Raw genomic sequence first — 22,660 nt, forward strand, 5'->3', positions numbered from 1 at the left:
GCTCTGAAGGAAAAACAATGTCCAGGCCTTAGTATCAAAGATTCCATTTGTTGCTGCTAGGCTGTTAGGGTGCATGTTAACTGCTTAATCATCTGGCACATTTCAAGAGATCATATCCTGTCTTTGTGGTACAAAAATAAAGCTCAAATGAAAGCTCCATTAAGAGAAGTCTTTTTAATAATCGGGCCACTTGGCAGTTTAGTGGGCTCTGTGGAAGTTCTAAATTGTACATTTGGAAATGAGTCTGGGAACAAAATCAGTGAGTAAAAGACTCCAGAGAAACTGCTGTCTGAGTTACCTTTGCTTTTTCACCTACCTTTCACAAGCTAGTGTTTAAAATTAGTCTTTCTTTTTAAGTTGTGCTACGATACTCAAAAACCAAAAGCATTCTGTAGTAGAAGCCAAGTTCCCAAAGTAGAAATCAGTTTTTAAAGCCTCCTAACTCTGGCCTCTTGAAATTGGATGTTACCATGTTCCCAGTAAGATTGGCATCTCATTGCATGATGTAGCAGCTGATTGCTTGGGTCCTTTTGTCCTTTATTTTGAAAATGGGGAGTAAAGGGGTGGCACATACCTTTAATCCTAGCTCTAACTTGGCCAACCTAACTAAACCCTGTCTCAAAATTTAAAGTTTTTGAAGGGCTGGTGATATAGTTCAGTGCGAAGGCCTTGGGTTCAATCCCCAGTACTACCAAAAAAAAAAAAAAAAAAAGTGGAGGGCTTATTCCTCAAATTCCACAGCCTAAAAATCTCCCCAGTGGCGTCATATTTGTATCAGTCTTTTCTCCCACATTGCCTACAGTGGCCCTTAATTGAGGAATCTCCTTCACTTGCAAAGGCATTATTGTTCACTCAAATATTTCTTGCAGGTCTAGGGACTTGCTAAAGATCCATGGCAGGGCTGAGTGTAGCTGAGACAGACTGCTTGGCTTACCTAGCATGGTCAATGCCGTGGGTTTGATCACAGCCTCCCCAAAATCAATAGCAAATTGTGCACACGTCCATGAAATTCTCAATGCTCTTGCTCCTGCCAAGGGCTTCCTTAGGGCCAGTCTGATCTGTAGCTGTGTTTTCTCACTTTCCCTTATTACTTCCTTCCTTGAACTTTTACCTGAATTTCATGAAGAATTAAATAATGCTTTCAAAACAAATGTAAGATCAATAGGTGCCTTATGAGTTACATAACAGATTGCCAGTTAAAAACATTATCTGGACAAACAGCTGATCAGGCCAACGTTTGGCATGTTTTTGCATTGAATAATGAAACTCAAAAGTTGTTAATGCATTTTGAAATCTTGGCTAGGTAAGATACAGAAATGCCTCGACATAGTTGATCTAGTTCCAAAATTGCTTATAAATTTCACTGTTTATGAGAAGAGTTATATCTTTCCTTAGCATGACCTTTCATCTAAGTTCCTGTCAAAACGAATCCCTGAAGCTAAATATCCTAATACATAAGCCACTTTCAAAGTCAGGTGCATTGTTCCCCTCTTCAAACTGTTTTTCCTTTCAAGTTAAGGCCTTATTCCTACTGAGCAGCAGAAAAACAAGGCAGCAAAATCCACATCAAAAGCTCTTTCCCTTGTCCTCAAAACCTCACGAGGTGAGCACGAGCCCCTGGATCACATTCTGCGTTAAACTGCTTAGAGGGCGGCGGGCTGGTGGGAAAGAGGATCCTAGCCGCCTTCCTCAGCCACGTTAGCACATTTCTTCCACTACTCAGTTTTCCAGAGAGGCTCCTTAGCTTCTTAGAACCACCGGAAGAAGGACTGCAAGCTACGTCGCCGGCCATACAGACGGAGACCGAGAGCTACGGCGACCCCAGCTCCAGCCGGTAACTAAACTGCTTCAGTTCAGGGCAAAGCACGCCCCCTGCGCGCTGATTGGTTGGTCTGTGTCTCCGCCCCTCCCCCCAGGGGCCGCTTCGGCTTCTCTCCTTTGACCTCGATTTCAAGCCCTGCGCTGGGCAGAGGTTGGGCAGGCTTCCCTTACGCTTGAGCTCAATTCGCCCAATGAGGGGTGAGCTTCGCGAGAGCTGTCGGGAAAGGCGGCTGCCTATATAAGCGGCTTACGGGGCGTTCCTCCGCGTTTCGGTAGCAGTGCGGGCGGTAGGAGGAGGTGGGCTTGGAGGGCGGCCTGCCCTAGCTGAGCCTGCATCTCGGGGACAATGGCGGAAGGCGATAATCGTAGCACCAACCTGCTGGTGAGTCTCAGCGGCCTGTCCTAAGGGAACCGAGCGGGCCTCCGGGCTTCAGTGGGCTCTGCAGGGTGGGTCCCGCACTGGGCCCGGCACTCCTCCCGCGGTTTCCCGTGCAGGCGATGAGGCCTGACCCCGGGTCTTCTGAGGTTTGGGGGTCGGTCACTAGGCCTGTCGGCCTCTGACATCCGCGTGACTCGTCACTTCAACTAGGGATTGAGGAGGAGGTGGGAGAAGGGGGCTGTGGCAGAAAGAGCCTGGGGTGCAGCTGGGGCAGAGGCCGGCGAAGGGGCGGACCAGCGTTTTCTGGCCCAGGCCCCAGCCGTTCCAGGTTCCCCTTCTTTGGTTTTCGCTTGATGTGCCGTCTTTGTTTTCTCGGGTCAAAGGACTGCTGCCGAGCAGTAGTTAGAGCTGGCACAACTTACCACGCAGGGAAGCTGCGAACTCATTGCAGGGAACTGGAAGTGGGGTTCAGCTGAAAAGACAAATGGGAGGACCGGGCTTCGGCTGGAATTTGGAAGGGAGCTGGTCACTCGAGGACTGGAGACGATTTTGGAATACTAAGCAAGAATGCAAAGGAACTGCGTGAATTTGTGTCATGGGCAGACAGATTTAATTCATCACGACTTTAACTGCACCATTCAGGCAAAACCAAGAGATATCCTTGTGTTTTCACCATCACACTTCTCCAGAAAAAGGCCGACTACACAGCGGAAATGAAAAGAGAAACAATTTTAATTTTTGGCTTTTGCACTTGCAAGAGCCCAAATGCTGACGAATGAAGCAGTTTTGATTGTGCATGATTTTCACTTTCATTGCTTTTTAGAAGTACATGGCTTGTCTCCTTGCACACATACACACGCGCACACGTACACACACCCATCCCTTTAGGGTTAGCCACCAGCATGGCACCTTTTCAGAGGATTAAGGCAGCAAGAAGTTGCCCAACTTCTGTTGAAATGACAGGTCCTGGCGCACAGCTCCTCATTCCCCACTCAACTGCTCTTTGCAGCAGAGAACTATAAGGAGATCAAGGCCTTGTCTCAGTTTCTTCGCGTATATAAAGGAATAGTGACAACATCTTTGTAGCGTTTTTGGGAGGACTAATATAAGTATGTTAAATGCGTAAGGTTTCCAGCACAGAGAAATTTATTTAACTTTCTTATTTAAATTATAAGAATAATATAATAAATTATATGTATTTTTTATTTTAAACTTATTTATTTTCTTAGCATTAAGCATGGGATATAAAGTCAGAAATACTGGGGCCATCTTAGTGATCATTGTGGCACAGGTACAATCTTTGTTAAGACTGATTTGCATTATCGTAACTTTGTATATTTCCAGTGACACTTAGATTTCTTTTTGGTTTTTGGTACCAGGGATCGAACTCAGGACCTTGAGCTTGTGAGGCAGGCACCGGAACCATTGAGCTAAATCCCCAGCCCTAACACTTAGATTTCTTGTTTAACTTTTATCTTCCTTTACCCAAAATCAGCTTTAGGGCTTTTGCTACATTAGGTCATCCTAGAGGTTGGCTTTTGAGTGTCATATTTACAGAGAAATTTGATATCTAACCAAAAGGTCTTCATGAGTGATAGAAACATGGTATTGAGATATACTAAGCTTACAATGCCACATGTAATTTAGCTAAAGTAGTTTTCCTTACTATGCAATGAATGCTAACATGTAAGTGGTTCTGTTACACAAAGAGCTACTTTAGAGATTGAATGCTGTTCAGGAAGAGGGTTTCCTAATGGATTTAGAAACAAGAGTTTAAATCAATAAAATGACAAAAGCAACAGATCAATTTTAAACCACCTGAAATGAACAAACCTAAAGGATCGAATTTTATTAATACTCTAGGCATTGTCACATGACTCCTGCATGACTTTGGGGAAATTAGTTTACTCATTTGAAATTAAAGAAAGTGAGCTTAAAATGATTTTTATCCGTACGCTGTGGATTTCTGTAAAGATTATGTCATATTATGGATGTAAAGAGTAGCCCAGGGCTTAGACTGGAAAGGTGACTTCAAAGAATGAGTTTTTTCACCTCTGTTGGTTTGTCTTTGGTACCAAGGTTGCAAGACACCCCCCCCCCCCGCAAAAAACCCAAAAAAACCCCAAAAAACTAGCCAGTTTAAGATAGCAATTTGTTGTTTTTTTATTTTTTTGAGACAGGGTCTCGATATGTAGTTCAGGCTGGCCTTGAACTTTTGGGTCTCCTCCTGCCTGAGCCTCCCAAGTGTTGGGATTACAGGTGTGCACCACCACACCCAGCAAGATGGCAATTTGATGGAGGCATTTTCTATATTTGGTGCCTTTGAAGAATTTAACTCTCTCTGAACCACAGAAGTGTTGAGACTTGTCAAATGATCACTGTAAATGTTGATCACGCATAGGCTGTGGAGACTGCGAGTCTGGAAGAGCAGCTGCAAGGATGGGGAGAAGTGATGCTGGTGGCTGATAAAGTCCTCAGATGGGAGAAAGCCTGGTTTCCACCTGCCATCGTGGGTGTGGTTTCTCTGGTGTTTCTGTAAGTGTGCTTTTACATTACTAAGGTTGTGCTTATTATTAAGAAAGGATCAGGTAGTCCATAATCTGTAAAGAATACCTTTCTTTGCAAGCAGTTCACGTACTTTCCAGAATTTGAGTACTTACGTAAACCGATCGCCTAGTGCAGTGACTCAAACGTTTTGTCCTCGCCACCCTTCCTTTACACTCCTAAATTACTGTGGAAGGGCTCGCGAAGAGCTTTTGCCTGTTGGTATTTACATTAATGAGTGCAGGTGTGATGTTAGCGTGTCCGGAGGACTGGAAAACCACTTGTGGGAAAATAGAAAACTGAATACCATGTTGGAAAACCTGTACACTGGGTGAATAAACATCTTCAGCTTCAGAACAGTGATGCCTGTTTTTCTAACCGTGATTTTTTTTTTTTAACAGGATTATCTATTATCTAGATCCATCTGTTCTGTCCGGCGTTTCCTGTTTTGTTATGTTTTTGTGCTTGGCTGATTACCTTGTTCCCATTCTAGCGCCTAGAATTTTTGGCTCCAATAAATGGTAGGTGGCATAATGATTTGGCAGTCTAATTTCTGAGAAGTTACTGATGCTGGTGGATGTGATTAGTATGCTGTATTTGCCGACAATTCTCTACCTAGCAGACACCTAGGAGTTAAGATTTATTGATTTTTATGTAAAGAGTTTCTTAGCTAATTTCAGATATGAGTCATGAAGTTCCAGTACTTATGTCTCTGTAGTAGTTTTATGGTCAACCATTTACCTTTTGTGTTCTCTTTAGAGTTTTTGTTGAATTTTTAAAAAATATTTTTATTTATTTATTTATTTACTTAGTACCAGGGATCGAACTCGGACCTTGCGCTTGCCAGGCAGGCGCGGTGCCACTGAGCTACATCCCTGGCAAAGTGAATATTTTTAATTTAATTTAATTTTATTTTTTGGTACCGGAGATCAAACTCAGGTCCTTGCACTTGCAGGGCAGGCAATGGAACCACTGAGCTAAATCCCCGGTGTGAATATTTTTTAAAGGAGCTCAAAATAAGCTTTCCAAAAAAGTTGTGCTTTGACATTTTTACACTGCTACTTTAAAGTTGCATAATATTAATTTTATAAACTATTTTAATTACAAACACCACTAGTGGTACATTTTTATCCACATTCACTTTGCAGATCTTTATTAAATGTCTGCTAGGTTAGGCACTGTTCTAGGTGCTGTGAAGTATTTTGCCTTTTAAGATTGTCTGTGCTTAAGGCTGAGGCATTAGGACACTGAGGCAGTAGGAGAGTAGGAGTTAGCCAACTGCATGCCAAGTACCTCAGAATAGATTCAAGCTATATATACAAGTGTATTGTTGATTGCATTTTTATCATTATTCAGTTGCTTCTGAATTCCAAAGGTTATAGTTAAATGACAAAGTATCATATTAAAACTATTTTTAACTTCCCTCTAGAATGTTGAATTTCCCACCTTTAATCCAAATAATGAGCTAAATCAGATGTTTGAATAGTTTTTTTTTCTTCCCAGCTGCTATTCCTCCTTAAGTTAATTTTCTCCTTATGTCTTAGTATTTATTTATTTACTTACTTATATATTCAGTAGTACTGGGGGTTGAACCGAGGGCCTCACACATGCTGGGTAAGTGCTCTACCCCTGAGCCACATCCCCAACTCCGTGACATTAGTCTTTTGTTTCCAGATGACAGCAAATAATAAGATCTGTAAAAATGAAAATTTTAAATATGTAGCTTATAAATCTTTTTTAAGGCAAATTCATATATTTTGGGAGAGTTTGCTTAAACTATGGGATAAGTAAGCATGTTTCTAGAAACATGTTTTCCTCCCAGAATGGATTAGTATTAGGAACTCTCTTCTGAATCGTTTTCACTTGCAGTAATGAATTAATAATACTGTTGTTTGGGGCAACAAGTTTGTGACCATGCAGTGGAGCCAGTTTAACAAAGGGAAGCAACCATTGACCTTGACTTTAGTAGCCAGATAACATTCTAATCTGGGAATTCATAACTCCTACAAGAAACTTTTCAGAAATAAACACTCATGCTTTCATGGTAACTGCTATCGATAGTGCAGAAAATTTTTTTTTTTTAATATTATGGGAATGATCTTGTGGGAAAGAAAGAACACTGTTGCAGAGCCACAATCTAACCTTGACCATGGTCACCATAGAAGGTCTAATTGTTTACAAGAAGTTTTGTGGCTCAGCAGAAATCCTACTTGATTGCCAGAATGAAGATGGGAAGGGAGAAGGCAGCACATTCTTTAGCACAGGTCCTGTTTCTGGTAGCCATTGTTCCTGTGCAGCAAAGATAATAAATACAGGGTTCATTTTTTTTTTTTTTGGTAATTGGGAACAAGAACAATTGGGCTTTCTTTTTGTTGAATATTTACTGCATTTTTGTTGTTGTCGTCATTTCTATTTTCCCTCAGAGGTACTAAATTTATCAATAATTGAGTTTGAGCTGTTTATTGCTGCTGTGGTGTCAGATGTATAAGCCCAGTTGGGGTTGTTAGCTTTGAATATGAGCGCCATTGACATTGCAGTGGTCAGATACAGCTGTTCAGTGAGACTAATGGACTACAGTGCAGGAATTAGGATCTGAAAAGTAATCCAGGAAAATCAAATTTATAATGATTTCTACATAGCCGATAGAAGTTATAAGTGTTTTGTTACTATCATTAACCAAATGTGACTCTGGAGTTACAGATTAGCACTAACACTCTATTAAATAACAAAGGATGTATATATACATACAACTTTAAGAGGATGATGTATTTGTTTACTATGGAGATTTCCTTATAACAAAAGGGAAAATTCTTTTTCTAGGACCACTGAACAACAGCAAAGATTCCATGAAATTTGCAGCAATGTAGTAAAGACTAGACGCAGAGCTGTGGGCTGGTGGAAACGCCTCTTTACACTAAAGGAAGAAAAGCCTAAAATGGTACTTTTTTTTGCTTTGACTTACATAACTGTAAAGCACAATCCTAAGTTTAGCTTTTTGTAACCTAATGATAGACTTTTCTTTTAATAATTATAGTTTTTGCCAGGCATGGTAGCGCATGCCTGTAATTCCAGCACTTAGGAGGCTGAGGCAGGCAGATGACTCTGAGCTCGAAGCCAGCCTGAACTACACAGCAAGACCATGTCTCAAAAAACAAACAAGATGAGGAGAAAATAAACAAAAAACTTATAGTTTGATATTTATTATTTGCTTTAGGTGTGACTCATAGCTACATTCATAAATGTTTATCTGAATTAGACTGGATCATTGAACACGAAAAATCATATTTTGCATTTCTTTTTTTGTTTTTTTGTTTTTTTGGTACCAGGGATCGAACTCAGAACCTTGTGCTTGCAAGGCAGGCACAGTGCCACTGAGCTAAATCCCCAGCTTGCATTTAATTTTCTGTTCTAGTAGAACAGAGGTTTTTTTCCTTACTAAAGTAAAATTGAAAGACATGCACTCAGAAAACATCTGTTATCTCTCAGCTTCATATGAGAATACTATATGAACTTATTAACTGGAAAAATAGTATAATTTATGTCTTAAAGCATTTACTCTATAGACTCAGTAATTCTAGGAGGAAATGTATTTAGATTCTATAAAGTAGATCAAATGGAGTTTTCTGTAGGTTTTTAGAACATACAGATTTTGAAATTAAGTATTTTTAAGGAAAAGTGGTGAGAAAAGCTAAATTTCTTTTTCCTTTCTTTGAAACAAACTTTCACCTGACAAAGTTATATGTATTTATGGTATATGTGATGTTTTGATAGACATACTAATTGTGGAATGGTGAAACAAACTCCTACAGTCACACTTCTCAGCCTTTTTCTGCGAGTTAATAAACTTCTTGTTGTTTTCCTTGTTAGTACTTCGTGACCATGATCATTTCTCTTGCCGCGGTTGCTTGGGTGGGACAGCAAGTCCATAATCTGCTTCTCACCTGTCTGATAGGTAAGTCTGTGGAAGTCCTACAGTCACATCCTAGGCAGTGAAATCTAAATACAGCGTAGGCAAATATGTGAGTACTTAGCACATTTCAGGTACTGACCAAAGAACTTTGGGAGTATAGAAATGTGACTAAGACTCAGGTCTTTGTTTTCAGGGAGTTTAGGGTCTTACAGCAAGTAAACACAAAACCCTGTAATAACCCTAAAGTAGACAGTACAGTGAAACCTTAGTTTGCGAGCATAATTTGTTCTGAAAACATGCTTGCACTTGTATTTCAAGCAAGTAATAAAGACAATAGGAAGTAAAAATAAATGAACATCACATGATCACAACTGAGCAAATGGTTCCCCCAACTCCCTGCGAGATTGTGGGTGATCATATCCTGGCAGCAAGAGGTTATGGAAGAGAAGGGGAAAAAAAAAGCAGAGGAATCCCTCACTTCAGATGCAGTCAGGGCGATGTGTAAAATGTGGGAGACAGTGCAGCATTTGAGAGCACCCCCCGGGTAAGGCTGTCGCAGTGCAAGTGGTGAATCTGTTCAGTGACAGTGCAATGTAACGTTTCTGTGAAATCCTCAAAAGGAGGCAAAAAAGCAAGTGTCATTGGGTGGGTTCCTTGTTAAAGTTGCAGGAAAAGAAAAAGATTCCCGGGCTGGGGATTTAGCCCAGTGGCTCCACTGCCTGCCTTGCAAGCTCAAGGACCCGAGTTTGATCCCCAGTACCAAAAAAAAAAAGATTCCGTTGAGCAAAAAGCAGTGATTCGTGGAGTGACAGTGAAGGTCGCCCTACACAGTAGCCCTCCTCTGCCTTGTCTCCCTCGCACCAGTCACAGAGGTTTTCAAAGGGAACTGCAGGTTAATTTGTCTATTTTTCTTTATCTTTTCTTTATTATTTTGTGTTATATTAACAGTATTGTCATCATTTTTATATGATTATTTTGGGGTTGTGGAACAAATCCTCTGAGTTTCCATTATTTTCATAGGGAAATTTGCTTGAAATACAAGTGCTTTGGATCACAAGCATGTTTACAGAATAAATGGGCTGAGGGCCGGGGATTTAGCTCAGTGGTTTTGCCGCCTGCTGCGCCAAGCAGAAGGACCCGAGTTCGATCCCTGGTACCAAAAAAAAAAAAAAAAAAAAAAAGTTCTAACCAGAATAAATGGGCTGGATAATTATAAACTTAAATACAGTGGACTCTTGACCTATGAACTCAGTTCATTCTTGAGGGCTGGTTGTAACTCAAGTTGGTCAACTGAAGGCTCAGGCTCCTCTGCACAGCCTTCAAAGTCTCTCTCCTATATACAGGCAGATCTCAGTGTCCTTGGAGAGACACAGGCCCAGGATTTCTCAACCCCACCCAGGAAAGGATGTTGTAACGGTGCTCCCAGAAGTCTTTAAGGGTTACTGTATCGGAGACCATCTGGAAGTAACTCAAGACTTTGGTCATAAGTTAAAACAAATTCTGTTCATAACTCAAGTTGTTCATCTGTCAGGCCAGTCATAACTCAAGGGTCCACTGGAATAGATTTGTATTACTTCCTCCCATTAGAGTTCTCATAGTCTAGGAAATCTACCTTCTTTAAAATGTGATAATCTTGGGCCAGGGATTTAACTCAGTGGTTTCGCTGCCTGCTGCGCAAGCGCCAGGACCCGAGTTCGATCCCCAGTACCAAATAAATAAATAAAATGTGATAATCTTTATAGGAGGTTAATTGCTTTCTCCTGAGAGACTGAAGCAGAAGGATTATAAATTTGAGTCCTGCTTGGGCATCTTAGCAATTTAGCAAAAACCTGTCTCAAAAAAGGCTAGTAGGGGCCAGGGATTTAGCTCAGTGGCACTGCACCTGCCTGCCAAGCACAAGGTCCTGAGTTAGATCCCTGGTACTACAAAAAAAAAAAAAAAAAAGGGCTTGGATGTAGCTCATGCAAAGTACTGGGTTCAATCCCTGGTACTAAAGAAAAAATAATTGCTATCTCCTTAATTTTGTTTGTTTGTTTATTTTAAGTGACTTTCTTACTGTTGCTTCCTGGACTGAACCAACATGGAATCATTTCGAAGTATATTGGAATGGCCAAAAGGGAGATAAACAAGCTTCTGAAACAAAAAGAAAAGAAAAATGAATAATACATCTGTTTTATTCAGTGTGGTTAATGAGTATGCATTGCCCTGGGAATAGTTTCTACTGTGCTGTGTGGATACTGAAATGCTACAGAAGTAGCTCTTTGCTTTCCCGCACTCTTCCCTTAGTAGAAATTCACACTTGCCAGTAATGCTTTGTGCAGTGTCTTTGTTAATTGTAGCTGGGTGCATTCTCATCAGTTGGCCTTAATTGGACAACTCACTAGGAAGTAAGGCTTGTTTTGATTTTTCTCACCCAGGGTTAACTAAATTCTTACTTTTGACAACTTCTTTTAAAATAATACAGTGGTGAACTTTACTCTTTAGTACAGTTAACAGTGACTTTGGACAGTTGTTTGGGTTGATGTTTGCTTTAGCTAGATAGAAGGTAGCAGTCTGTGGCTCTAGGAAGCTGGTTCTACTGTCTGCTTCCACAGTCTGCTTAAAAAACAGACTTCATGAATATAAAGACCAAGTTTACCACACCTGATGAAGAGACCAGTTAGAAGTCATTCCTCAGACTGTTTCTTTACCACTGGAGAAGAATCTATGGAATAAAGTGAAATTGATTCCATGCCCTAGTACGTATAGGTTTCTCCTTTTTGCAAAACAGTAATCTCTAGGAAGTATCGATCCTTTGTCTTACATGGGGAATCAGACAGGTGTAGAGCTCTTGTTCCCCTGCCCTACTTCATCAGTGAATCCTTAAAGGCTTTTTAATAGCACATTTCCAAAAGACTGTATTTTAGGATATTTAGCATACTTTTCATTTTGGGTTTTTACAGCATACACAGTAGGTTAAGATGCAAGTCTGTGACCTTTATTCCAATAACAGCCAGTAAAGGACAAAAGTCTTCCTATGGTTAGTCAAGATTCATTGCAGTAGAAAATAAAATAACTAATTTCTAAGATCAGAAAAAGCCTTCAAAGGTAGGCCCTACAATTCTTTCTCATTTTACAGTAATACTGGCTATATTTTGATTGCCATAGGTTTTGCATTGGACATAGTGACTACACTGGCATTTGACTTTTTTCCTCAGTATTTCTCAAGGGCTGTTGGTGAGAGCAGGGTTGTGATGACAGATAGGCCTCTGGCCCACATAGATTTTATAAGTCCTTGGAAAACTCCTTATAGTCATTCTTTCCCTCTTAGTAGCTGGAAACTTAGAATAGCTGGCATCTGTAAGAATGAACCTTTGAGGGCCAAAAATGTGACATATTTGGGAACAATTCTTAAACTCCTTAACTAGCTGTAATATAGTTCTGTGAATTCATTGCGCTGATGCTGTAAAACCTTGTGGTATATCTGTCCCCAAATAAGTATTGTTTTCTTCCCTTTGATATTGCTGTAAACAGTGGGATGCATTGTATGTTTAATTTTTTAAAAAAAATTTTCATACGGCTACCTTAATTTTACATGTGTTTCCTCAGTGTAAATAAGCCTGTCTTATCTGGATTTTTTTTTTGTGAATGTGTGTTCTACCAGTTAACTACCCTGGCAGTTTTAATCCTGTATTATTTCTCCTTTGTTTTGTGTGAAAGGGAAAAATAAAAGCTGGAATCTCTTTGGTGTCTCACTTTCTTTCTAACTTAGCCAATCTAATGTTTTCATGATTGAATTTATGAAGCCAATTAGTGAAGTTCCCTGTGTGAGCATTACAGATCTCTCAGTACTCTTTAAGAGCAAAATGAAATCCAAAGTTTAAATGTATTCATTCAGCAAAGACGGAGGCTCGGTGCTGGATGAAAGAAATACAGTAAGGGGCACAGATGATGTGGGTGGGCAGCTGGAAGAGGGCTCCACAGGTGTCCACCTGGGTGCTTCTGTCCCCTGGGGAGAGCTCTGGGGGTTCGTCCTGGAGAGCTGCTCAGGAAATAATGGCGGAATAACCTGTCTGCATTTGAAACACTTCAAGAGCTCCAACTGCTTTATGTCCCTGGCTATACTTTTTGGTGGGTCCTGGGAATAGATTTGGTAGTAAATTACCATAATCTGAGTTCCTCCACCCCAAAAAGTATGGATCCTTCTTTGGAGCCTCCTGGGGTTTGGGTGATGTCCACCAATAAAGTCTTAAGGTTACCAGCAGTCTGCATGATTGTCTGACGTTTCTTAGCAATACGTGTTTATTTGTTTTTTGGTACTGGGGATCGAACTCAGGACCTTGCCTGATGTTTCTAAAATGCTGGTCTTCAACTGTGCAGCTGCGATTATTGCTTACATCAACCTCACCTGGCTGGCTCCCTTCCCAGGCCAGCTTGGCTCCTTCAAAGCCAGACTCCTGGAGGGGCTGCCTGGATGCCAGCTCTGGCTGCAGCAAGTCCCTTTCAAGGTAAGCCCTGACTACCTCCAGCACAGCAGAGGTCCTGTCATCCCATAGTTCACATAGGAGGAAACCTTTTGTTTTTTTTTTTTTTTGGTACTGGGGATTGAACTTGGGTCCTTGCACTTGCGCAGCAGGTGGCGAAACCACTGAGCTAAATCCCTGCCCAGGAGGAAACCTTTTGGAATGAGTTGTGCCAAGGGAAATCAGATGGGGAGGGTATTTTATTCTCAGCTCATGGCCTAACTGATGAGTTTCCCTCAACCCTACAGGATGTGGGAGTTTTTAAGAGGTAACTCAGTGCTAGCAGTTCATATGTTAGCATTTTATTTTCATTCAATTCATGATCAGTCCTGTTTGAAGACAGCTGGTTCTGGTTTGGCTACACCAAAAACTCAATTTGTGGGGTACTTTATACAGAGCTCTCTGCTCCATTTCTCCACCCAATTATCCTATTCCAACCCAGCCATCCTGAGTTTTCTATCCATTTCTGTGTGATTCCATGCCATCCTAGCTCCTGACTGATATTAAGAGCGGGGCTGCCACAAGCCTAGACTATCTACTGTCCCATGCACCCACTTGGGGATTGAAAGATTTAGGTCCAAATCCCTACCAAGTAATTTAGTATCTTAAGTAACATTTTTTTTTTTTTGCTTTGATTTTTTAAACAAAATTTTGAAGTTTGGTCAATTTAAGATAGAACTTAGTTTTCTTATTTGTGACACGGGGACCACAGCAGAGATCTCAGCCTGCACTTGTGAGGGGCTGCTGAGTGACAGGAAGCACTTGGTGGCAGCGTTGGTAGGTAGTATCTGTGTGACAGATCAAGTAGCCCTTGCTTTGGTAAAGCTTTAGCAGCTTCCCAGGTTACCTCTGCATCCTTACAGCACTTCACACTGCCTCCCTACGTGGCACGCTGTTGTCACTAGTTTGTCTCCAGTACTGCAGTCTGAACCTCTTTAGGACAGGAATGGACAGTTCTGTCTGCTTAGCATCTGGTACAATACCCGGCACATGGCAGACATGTGATATTTATTAGATGAATTCAGAGTATAGACAGTGAATGGATTATTTTTCTATTTACTGTAAGGCTCTTTAAGGTAAGTGCTTTTTTCTGTCAACTCCCTACTTCTTTTTTTTTTTTTTTCTTTTTGGTACCGGGGATCGAACTCAGGTTCTTGTGCTTGTGCAGCAGGCGGCGAAACCACTGAGCTAAATCCCCGGCCCAACTCCCTACTTCTTGCTAAGGCCCCCAGTTAAATGATCTGCATGTTTCTAGTAACAGAATGGGTTGTAGCTGTACAGGGAGCCAGTATGTCAAGAAAATTTTCATTTAAAAAGCCAATGGTTGGCCAGGTGTGGTAGCGGATGTCTGTAATCCTAGCACTTGGGAGGCCAAGGCAGGATTGCTAGGAGTTCGAGCCCAGCCTGGGCTGCATTATGAGTTCAAGGCCAGAGTGAGCTACATAGCGAGACTGTCTCAAAAAAAAAAAAAAAAATAAAACCCGGTGGTCCTTCTGTAGTGTACATAGTGACCAGTGCATGCTATATTCCTGAGATGTACAGACTGGAAGCTCTGTTTCTGTGAAGGTAAGACTGGGACTTGGGAAGTGGTGGGGATCGATGTGATGGGCTGAGATAGTGTATTACATGAGCAGTCTCTGCCAGGGTTTGTGTTAATCTCCTGCATGGATCTTCCCGTTTATCCCCCTCACAGCAACTTCTAGGGGGTGGTGGTATCGTCCCCATTTAACAGATGGGGAAACTGATTTGTCCACTCATTTATCAAATATGTGTTGAGGGCTTACTATGTGCCAGATAACATGAGTACAGTGATAAAACAAAATCGACTAAGTCCCTGCCTTCTTGGAACTAAATGATCCAGGGCTAGGAGACACAATAGTTAGACTTCTGTTAATTCAGTGCAATGGAGCAGGGCTGGGGTAACAGGAGGGAGGTGTATGTGTGGTGGGTGTGGCTGAATGCCCTGTTGAGGTGAGCCAGGGAGCTAGCCTCCTGGCGAAGTGGGGGAGAGGTGCTCAAGTGAGAGGGAAAAGTGAGAGGGAAACGCAAAGGCTGAGGTGGAGCATGCTTGGAGTGTAAAGGAAAGCAAGCCAGGGGAAGCCAGACGTGATGGCACACATCTGTAATCCCAGTTACGTGGGAAGCTGAGGCAGGAGGATCACAAATTCTAGGGCACCCTGGGAAATTTAGTAAAACTGTCTCAAAAAGAGGGCTGAGGATTTAGCTCAATGGTAGGGCACTTTACTTGTCTAACATGCTGGAGGTCCAGAAACACACACACACACCAAACATGAAAAAATTCACTCAAGATAGCAAGCCAGGGTAGATTGGTGAGGATGAGGCCTGATGTGCTTGTGCAAGGAGGGAGGTGTGCACATCAGCTTTCCTAAGAAAGCTGGATTTTACTGGGGAAGCCCTCGGAGTGTGCATCATCTGACTTCAGTTTTACAAAGGTCCTACTGGTTGCTTTGAGGGAAAAGACAAAAGTAGGGTGAAGTGGAGGTGGAGGGTGGAAACAGTGTGGTAAGGAGGCTGTTGCAAATATTTCAGAGATGAGGTAATTTGACTCTGCAGGTCACTCAGTTCCACAGAGGGCAGAGGCAAAATTCACTGCCTCTTAGATCAGATCCTGGGCCCCAGGCTGTACCCACAACTCTATACCTTTCTCCTGGCCAAAAAAAAAAGGTGCCCATCTACTATGTATGCACCAAACCTTGTGCAAGCCCTTTGCCACTATGACCACATCTGACTGTGGCAAGAGGGCAAGGATTAGTACCCCCAGTCTACACCCGGGTAAAGTTCAGAGATGATAAATGACTAATCTACATTAGTTCTTGAACATGGGAACAAAAGTAGACAAAAGCCACAGGCTCAGAATCTCATCTGTTTATTTTTTATTTTTATTTATTTTTTGTGCCAGGGATTGAACTCAGGATCTTATGCTTTTGAGGCAGGTGCAGTGCCACTGAGCTAAATCCCTGGCCCTCCTCTGTTTATTTTGCAACGTTTGTGGTTTTCTTCCCAAAGGTGCGTCATGGAACTGGGAAAAAACCATCTGGATCCTCAATCAACACTTACAAGAATTACAGAGATTTAAAGAGGTATTACCAATTTAAAAACATTTTTAAGCACTTTGGAAAATAACAGAGTCCACCAAAAAATGTATACACACTTCAGGAAAAGAAAAACCTTTATAAATATTTTAATACTAAATGTATTGAAACATCATGAGATTACACAAGTTACCTACGGCCTCTACAAGAGGTGCTCAACGTGTGGCTATTGGGTCCCAGACATTTATTACTATGGCTAACTGCCATTGAGATTGCTGCACATGCATTATCGGTTTCTTCTTTAAGGGCCAGCAGTGTGGTGAGTTTTCTGCGATATATGACATCTTCTAGGGTCCCCCATACGAGGGTAACACCATCTGTTGAAAAATCATCATACTATTTTTCTTTTCCATAAGTGTATATACATTTTTTTTTTTTTTGGCGTACTCTTTATGTACACCCCAGAAACACCAAAAATCTCTGTCCCAGCTACTCCAGAGGCTGAGACAAGTCTCTAAAGGCTCGCAAGCTGGAGCCCAGCCTGGGATATTATGTCTCAAAATAAAATAATAAAAAGAGCTAGGGATGCAGTTCAACTCAGCGCTCCCTAGGCTCAATCCCCACTACTGGGTACTGAAAATAAAAATAAAAGGGAAGTTTCCATCCCAGTTCTAAACGCCTCCCAGAGGCATAGACAGACTATTGCGGGTCCTTCCAGAAACACTATAAATACGCAAGTATCAAAATTCATTCTAAATGGTGAATAAGTGAGTTATTGCAGTAATAATTTGCAAATATTTAAGACCTTACTGTCGATTTTGTATTTTTACGTACTAAGTGCCAAAAAGTAGTCGAAACTTTAATACCTTACCTGTATCCCCTCTAGGATTTATCTCGGGAGGTTGAGTCCTTCGGCTCTCAACCACCAATCCCTGAGAAGGCTCCGCCCCTACGTCGCGTACTTCCACTAGCCAGTCACTTTCGGTGTGTGTGTGTGTGGTGTTTTTTAAATTACTTTGAAAATCTCGCGATAACTCGCCTGTTTCCCATAACCCCGTGCGCTGGCTCCTCCCGTCCTCTTTCCGCCATCTTTCCGTGCCGGTGAGTAACTCTTTCAGAGGGCTCCAAGTTCATCCGTCGGCTATCAGCGCCATCCCACAGTCTGAGGCTAGATTTCGGGTCCCTGCGAGAATGCGGGGAACCTCCTGTGCCGAGGATCCTGGCTTTGCGGGGACCTGGGCAGGCTCAAAGGAGAACGATGTCCAGGCGCCCCACGCTCTACCCGAGGAGCTCGGCTCAGGGATGCAGGCCGCAGCGCTGGTGGGAGCTAGTGCTTCCGACAGCCCGCAGAGGCTGCAGCACCAGCAACCCCGCCTCGGTCCGTGCTGCCTGGACCTCCCTTTGGCGGCTGAGGTAGCGTTTTGATTCTGTCCTCATTTGGGACGGTGGCTGGGATGAGTCGTGCAAGCTGCCTTCTTGTTGCTGCGGTCGCGCTAGGAGTTTGGGAGTCTGAGGCCACCCAGCCCGGAAAAATCTCACCCTACCTGGGTTGGCGGTTTCCTGGGAACTCACCTAGCTCTTCTGGGTTTTCTGGTTTCCCCTCAGGTGTTCTGTTGATATTAAAGAAGTAGGTTGGCTCTTCCTGGCGCTTCTAACATGGTTTTGGCCTTGGTTTTTAGGAGCTTTTAAAACTTAGTGCTATCTTGCAGTTCATGACCCTTGGAAGAATCCAGCAGGGTGGCGCGGAGAGGGACGTTTTAGTTGTTAGGTAAAAGTAAAATGGCATCTTTAGGATATAGAACAAGGTTGAAAGTGAATTGTCTTGAAAATTAGAAGAATGTGGATGTTACTGACTTTAAACCGGGGAAACGTTGCTGGTGATTCTCAAGTTCAGTTCTCAGTAACTGGTTATAGCTGGTATTTTCATTTGGGTAGCTGCCAGTTTTGAGGTTTCTTAATGTCTAAAGGATTTTGCCTCTCTTAACTACAGCCACTCGTGTGCTGCAAGATCAGCACACGATGAATGAGTTTAGTGTCTTGACATTCTCGATTGTTTTCTACAACCATAGTAAATAGTAATCAAGAATTTCTTGTGCGCTGGCAATACTTGTTCAGAAAACCTCATTAAGGCGGGAATAGAAGGGAAGGGATACGTTAGGAATCGTAGGAATGATTGGCTATTCACTACAGTTGATGATGTCAGTAAAACCTGTTTTGTCTTCCCTGAACAGCCATAATGGTGCGCATGAACGTCCTGGCTGATGCTCTCAAGAGTATCAACAATGCCGAAAAGAGAGGCAAACGCCAGGTCCTTATTAGGCCGTGCTCCAAAGTCATCGTCCGGTTTCTAACTGTGATGATGAAGCATGGTAAGTGTGTTGCTGTGTTTTATGCCTCGGTGCCAGACTTTTTAAGTAATCAATTTTATAGAAACTAATTGGAGGAGCAAAGTGTCAGTCGTACCTGGGAAGTAGTGCTGTTGAGTTGCAGGTCTGTGGAGGAGGGCTTAATTTGTTCTGGTGAAACGGCTGATGACCGCTAAATAGAATAGGGTTGTTGAAAAAAGCAGCTTGTCTCTGGTTGCCAAATGACAAGTCATAGCAAGGCAGGGCTCCAGGGCTACTCAAGATCTCTTATTGATCTGTCTTTGACACACACTAGCCTTTTGGGGTTGGAAGTGATGACGAGGTAAGGGGGGAAGAAGCCGTTCAGAATTAGGGAGTGGATCATTTTAGGTGGTCCCAAAATTTTATATAATACAGGGTTGTGAAAATTAGTTGTGATACAGAGCAAGCATCAAACTGCTGGAGATGATGTGAGGGAGAAAAGTCTAGTAGGCAAGAGCAGGAATACTAGAGAGCATAGTGGTTCAGGTCTCCAGTGTATGTCTTTAATTTGACATAGTTCTGTTTTGTAGGTTACATTGGCGAATTTGAAATCATTGATGATCACAGGGCTGGAAAAATTGTTGTGAACCTCACAGGCAGGTTAAACAAGGTAAGGTTTGGTGGTTTTATGTGTTTGAGAGTCTTAATTCTCTTAACATTATAGTTGTCTTTGTAAGTAGTTCGTAGTGGAACACTGCTTGTTTTATTCCAGATTTCACTTCATTTATTCACCAGGGTTGTTGATTCTGGATTTTTGTCAATTTGGAGTAGGTGCTCTCTGAAAGGGAGGTGGGGGTAGGGAAACGAACACTGGTGATAGATACTTAAGTATTTGAATCTAAGATCTCACACTGTCTACTTCAATGCCTTGAGCTTGGGTGGTTCAAGGCTACTAAGCTACTCAATAACTTATTCTCTCTGTACTGGTGATGTGTTTTTGATGTTGGTAATGGGGTTAAGTGCCAGTGTTATGGCTTCTTGTGCTTTTGAGGTCTTAGACTGCCTTTCAGTTTGGTAACAAAGTCTCTTGGAGAGGTTCCTGGATTACTTGTGTGTCCTCCCAGGGCCTTTGAACGCAGTATAGCACACCAACTCAATCTGTTAGAAAGTGCAGCCCTGCTTTTCTTCTGGACAAAAATTTCACTGACTACAAAAATCGCAGTGGGCCTCTAGATAAAACTACTGGCAGAATTAAAATACTGTGTTCACTTAATGTTCTATTCAAAATGAGACAAAGAAACAGAACATCAAGCATGGTATTTTGTTGGTGCATTTTGCGGGGTTGTTGAGACAGTGGCTATGAAGTTCAGGCTGACCTCAAACCTGGGTGATCCCTCTGCCTATGCCTCCCAAGTGCTAGGTTCACAGGCATGTGCCGCCATCCCAGCCCAAATATGTTTTTGAGGTGTTTACTATTAAAAATTTTTGACCTTGAGATCTAGTCCACGGATAGGGTGAAGACAGACCAGAAAATGAGTTCCCTAAAGTCATGTTTAGTGGCAGTGGGTGGGTAGTAAGGTTATTTTAAATTTCTCTCAGCTTCTCCCTTTTATAAGAGAATAAATACCTGTCTCCTTTAAGTAAGAGATGGGCCTGCCCTTATTTTGGGAATGTGGTAACTGAGGTCAGAGGGCAGATGGTGTTACAGATTTATTAAACTCCTTGATCACACTAAGATTGCCCTGGAGCCAGGCATGGTGGTGCATGCCTGTAATCCAACATTCTGGGAGGCTGAGGCAGGAGGGTTGCAGGACTGGGGCTGTAACTCGGGGTGGGACACTCTTGAATTTAGTAATAATCCCCAATAACACAAATAAAAAGAGAACACCCAAACAGGCTAAGGGGCAGTGAGGCGCACCTCCCTCCCCCAGGATCGAGTCTCGGGCTATCACACTGAGCTATATTACACCTCCAGCCCCATTTTTATGTGTGCCAGTGCTAAGCAGAGCACATCTACAAGTTGGTCTGATATTGGTGGACGTTGGAACATTCATTGCTTTAGTATTTCTGTGTAACTGAGTGACGGAAGTGGTGCTCTTGGAGCACTCGCTTTGGTGGGGGTTGAAAGTTTGGCTGTTGTCTTGCTTGGCTTGGTCCCAGCTCCTTTGTCTGGTCATTGGCCCTGGACGCCCAGCTCTCCAGCTAGGGTAGTGATCTCTAGTACTGCCGTATATTTGCCGTGACACCTCTTCTTTCACTTTTTCATGGCTTTACATTTTCTTGTTGACAGACATAGTTGTATTTTTATTAGATGGTATGCAGAATAGGTTATGGGTGGTTGGCCTGACTGGTCAATAGTTACGAATGCTGTCTTGTGTTGCTTAGTTTTTCTGTTAACTGATAAGTGAAATTGTAAATTTTTTGTTTTTTTAAAGTGTGGAGTGATCAGTCCCAGGTTTGATGTGCAACTGAAAGACCTGGAAAAGTGGCAGAATAATCTGCTTCCGTCCCGTCAGTTTGGGTGAGTTGGCTTTCCTCAATTAAAAAATATTACTGCTAAGAATTGCTGGTGGTGAGTTTTAACCTCGGTGAGGTTTCATTTTCCTGTTATTACAGTGGCACCTCAGTTCATGAACACTCTTGTGTGCAAACAACTGTTCTCACACAAAAGTTCAACAGTTCTGCCTCTGTTCACAAACTCTGCATTGGGTGACAAACTCGCCATCTTCCCTTTAATCATAAAACAAATTATGTTCGTGAACAGAGGTACCACTGTATTTTTTTTTTTTTCAAAGCGGTCGTCTGGTCTCAACCAGGTTGACTTAAAAATTAGCTCAAGTGTTTGCCACATTTCCTGCGTCTTCAGGTCTGAGAGACATGTGAGAGTTTTGACTGGGGTTGGCAGAGTTGTGTCTGCTTTCGTATCTGATCACTGCAGGTAGTGCAAGTGTGTGCTTGGTGTGGCCCAAATCACTTCTGAGCTGCAGGCTTTGGGGAAACTTGATTGAAAGTCCCTCTTGTGTTCACATTGTTGTTTGCCCACTTTGAAGCGAAAGGCCTTCCCCGCCTTTGTCTTCAGTTAAGCATAATATTCGGGATCTCAGAGTCAGCAGAGGTCGGGGCTGTGTGAATATGTGTGGCTGGGGGCTTTGGAACTGGGTCTTTTGGTTTGAAAAGCTGTGTCTACACAGCCAACCCAGGTGATTGCCAGCTTGGATAGGGCAGCGCCATTGCCCGTGTCCCTCATAGGAAGGCATAGTTAACCATAGTGAGGGTAGTTTTTTCCTAAAGCAGAAGGCAACTTATGTTGAACTGTGAAACTCACCAGCATGTTTTTTTTCTACTCCATAGTTTCATTGTATTGACAACCTCAGCTGGCATCATGGATCACGAAGAAGCAAGACGAAAACACACAGGAGGGAAAATCCTGGGATTCTTTTTCTAGGGATGTAATCCATACAAATAAAATGCCTCAATGGACTCTGGTGCTTCCACTTGATCGTTTGAGCCTTGATAGCAGTGTAGGAGGAGCGTCTGGCCAAGTACAGCTGTTGTGTTCGATGGTGAATGCTATTGCTCTGCTGTGAACAAGTCCGTCACCCTTGTTGAGGTGTGGCAGAAGACAATGTTGTCTGGCCCTGGGCGGTTGTGCCTGGCTTTGGGTTCCTGTTCTGGAGTCCTAGTTACATTCCGGAAGGCTAGTCCTTTGCTGTGTAGCTTGGCAGCACATTTCATGCACTACTGTAAATACTGCTAAAAACACGGTTATGGTCCTTACCCTGTAAGCGCTCATAATGAAATGGCATTTAGCTAGAACCTGCAGCTTAACAGATGCCTCACGCAGTAAACAGGTGGCCTGTCAGTGCGTTCATAAAATGGTCACTTTTAAACACTTTTAGTCACAAGATGGGGCCGTGTGAGTCCACACTGTGTCATCGTCCTTAGGCCACAGGAACTTGGTTCAAACTTGGAGCTCCAGGGGGGTTGCAAGGGTAAAAGGTGTGAAAGACATTCCTGAGACTGGGGGCAATTTTGTTTGCCCCCCAATGTCACCTGGGAAGTTCTTGTAAAGAGCTCAGTCACCAAAGCGCATGGTAGCCTCGAGGTAGGCCAGGGCTGCATTC

At 42.6% G+C, this 22,660-nt stretch overlaps 2 protein-coding genes and 1 long non-coding RNA gene across 4 annotated transcripts; 2 read left to right on the top strand and 1 right to left on the bottom strand.

Annotated features, from left to right (window-relative positions):
* The first annotated feature begins 1,945 nt into the window (after positions 1-1,945).
* On the top strand, positions 1,946-12,376 carry Arl6ip1 (ARL6 interacting reticulophagy regulator 1). The gene is made up of 6 exons (XM_004855796.4): positions 1,946-2,203; positions 4,602-4,735; positions 5,146-5,265; positions 7,565-7,682; positions 8,612-8,696; positions 10,699-12,376. The coding sequence occupies exons 1-6, from the start codon at positions 2,168-2,170 to the stop codon at positions 10,815-10,817; spliced, it is 612 nt and encodes a 203-aa protein (XP_004855853.1). The 5' UTR covers positions 1,946-2,167; the 3' UTR covers positions 10,818-12,376.
* LOC147828675 (uncharacterized) lies at positions 11,616-17,222 on the bottom strand. The gene is made up of 2 exons (XR_015450495.1): positions 17,081-17,222; positions 11,616-16,586 (listed from the first exon to the last, which is right to left on the bottom strand). It is a non-coding gene; the product is annotated as an uncharacterized LOC147828675 (long non-coding RNA).
* Positions 17,211-22,017, top strand: Rps15a (ribosomal protein S15a). 2 transcript variants are annotated; one of them, XM_004855795.3, is made up of 5 exons: positions 17,217-17,310; positions 18,441-18,578; positions 19,127-19,206; positions 20,972-21,057; positions 21,888-22,017. In XM_004855795.3, the coding sequence occupies exons 2-5, from the start codon at positions 18,446-18,448 to the stop codon at positions 21,979-21,981; spliced, it is 393 nt and encodes a 130-aa protein (XP_004855852.1). In that variant the 5' UTR covers positions 17,217-17,310; positions 18,441-18,445; the 3' UTR covers positions 21,982-22,017. The 2 variants fall into 2 exon arrangements, with proteins under 2 accessions (XP_021092884.1, XP_004855852.1); XM_021237225.2 differs by lacking the exon at positions 20,972-21,057 and having other exon boundaries at positions 17,211-17,310.
* The last annotated feature ends 643 nt before the right edge of the window (positions 22,018-22,660 follow it).

The sequence above is a fragment of the Heterocephalus glaber genome, unplaced genomic scaffold (genome assembly GCF_053883595.1).
Source record: "Heterocephalus glaber isolate CG9 unplaced genomic scaffold, H.glaber_assembly_v1.0 deba00000943, whole genome shotgun sequence".
Classification (NCBI taxonomy): Eukaryota; Metazoa; Chordata; class Mammalia; order Rodentia; family Bathyergidae; genus Heterocephalus; species Heterocephalus glaber.

What these genes read in the sequence shown, in the direction of transcription:
- Arl6ip1 (XM_004855796.4), top strand. Translation starts at nt 2,168, where the DNA reads ATGGCGGAAGGCGATAATCGTAGCACCAACCTGCTG. An exon ending in ATCGTAGCACCAACCTGCTG is followed by an intron (nt 2,204 to 4,601) that starts GTGAGTCTCAGC and finishes GATCACGCATAG; the next exon opens with GCTGTGGAGACTGCGAGTCT. An exon ending in AGGAAGAAAAGCCTAAAATG is followed by an intron (nt 7,683 to 8,611) that starts GTACTTTTTTTT and finishes TTTCCTTGTTAG; the next exon opens with TACTTCGTGACCATGATCAT.
- Rps15a (XM_004855795.3), top strand. Translation starts at nt 18,446, where the DNA reads ATGGTGCGCATGAACGTCCTGGCTGATGCTCTCAAGAGTATCAACAAT. An exon ending in TCACAGGCAGGTTAAACAAG is followed by an intron (nt 19,207 to 20,971) that starts GTAAGGTTTGGT and finishes GTTTTTTTAAAG; the next exon opens with TGTGGAGTGATCAGTCCCAG. An exon ending in CTTCCGTCCCGTCAGTTTGG is followed by an intron (nt 21,058 to 21,887) that starts GTGAGTTGGCTT and finishes TCTACTCCATAG; the next exon opens with TTTCATTGTATTGACAACCT.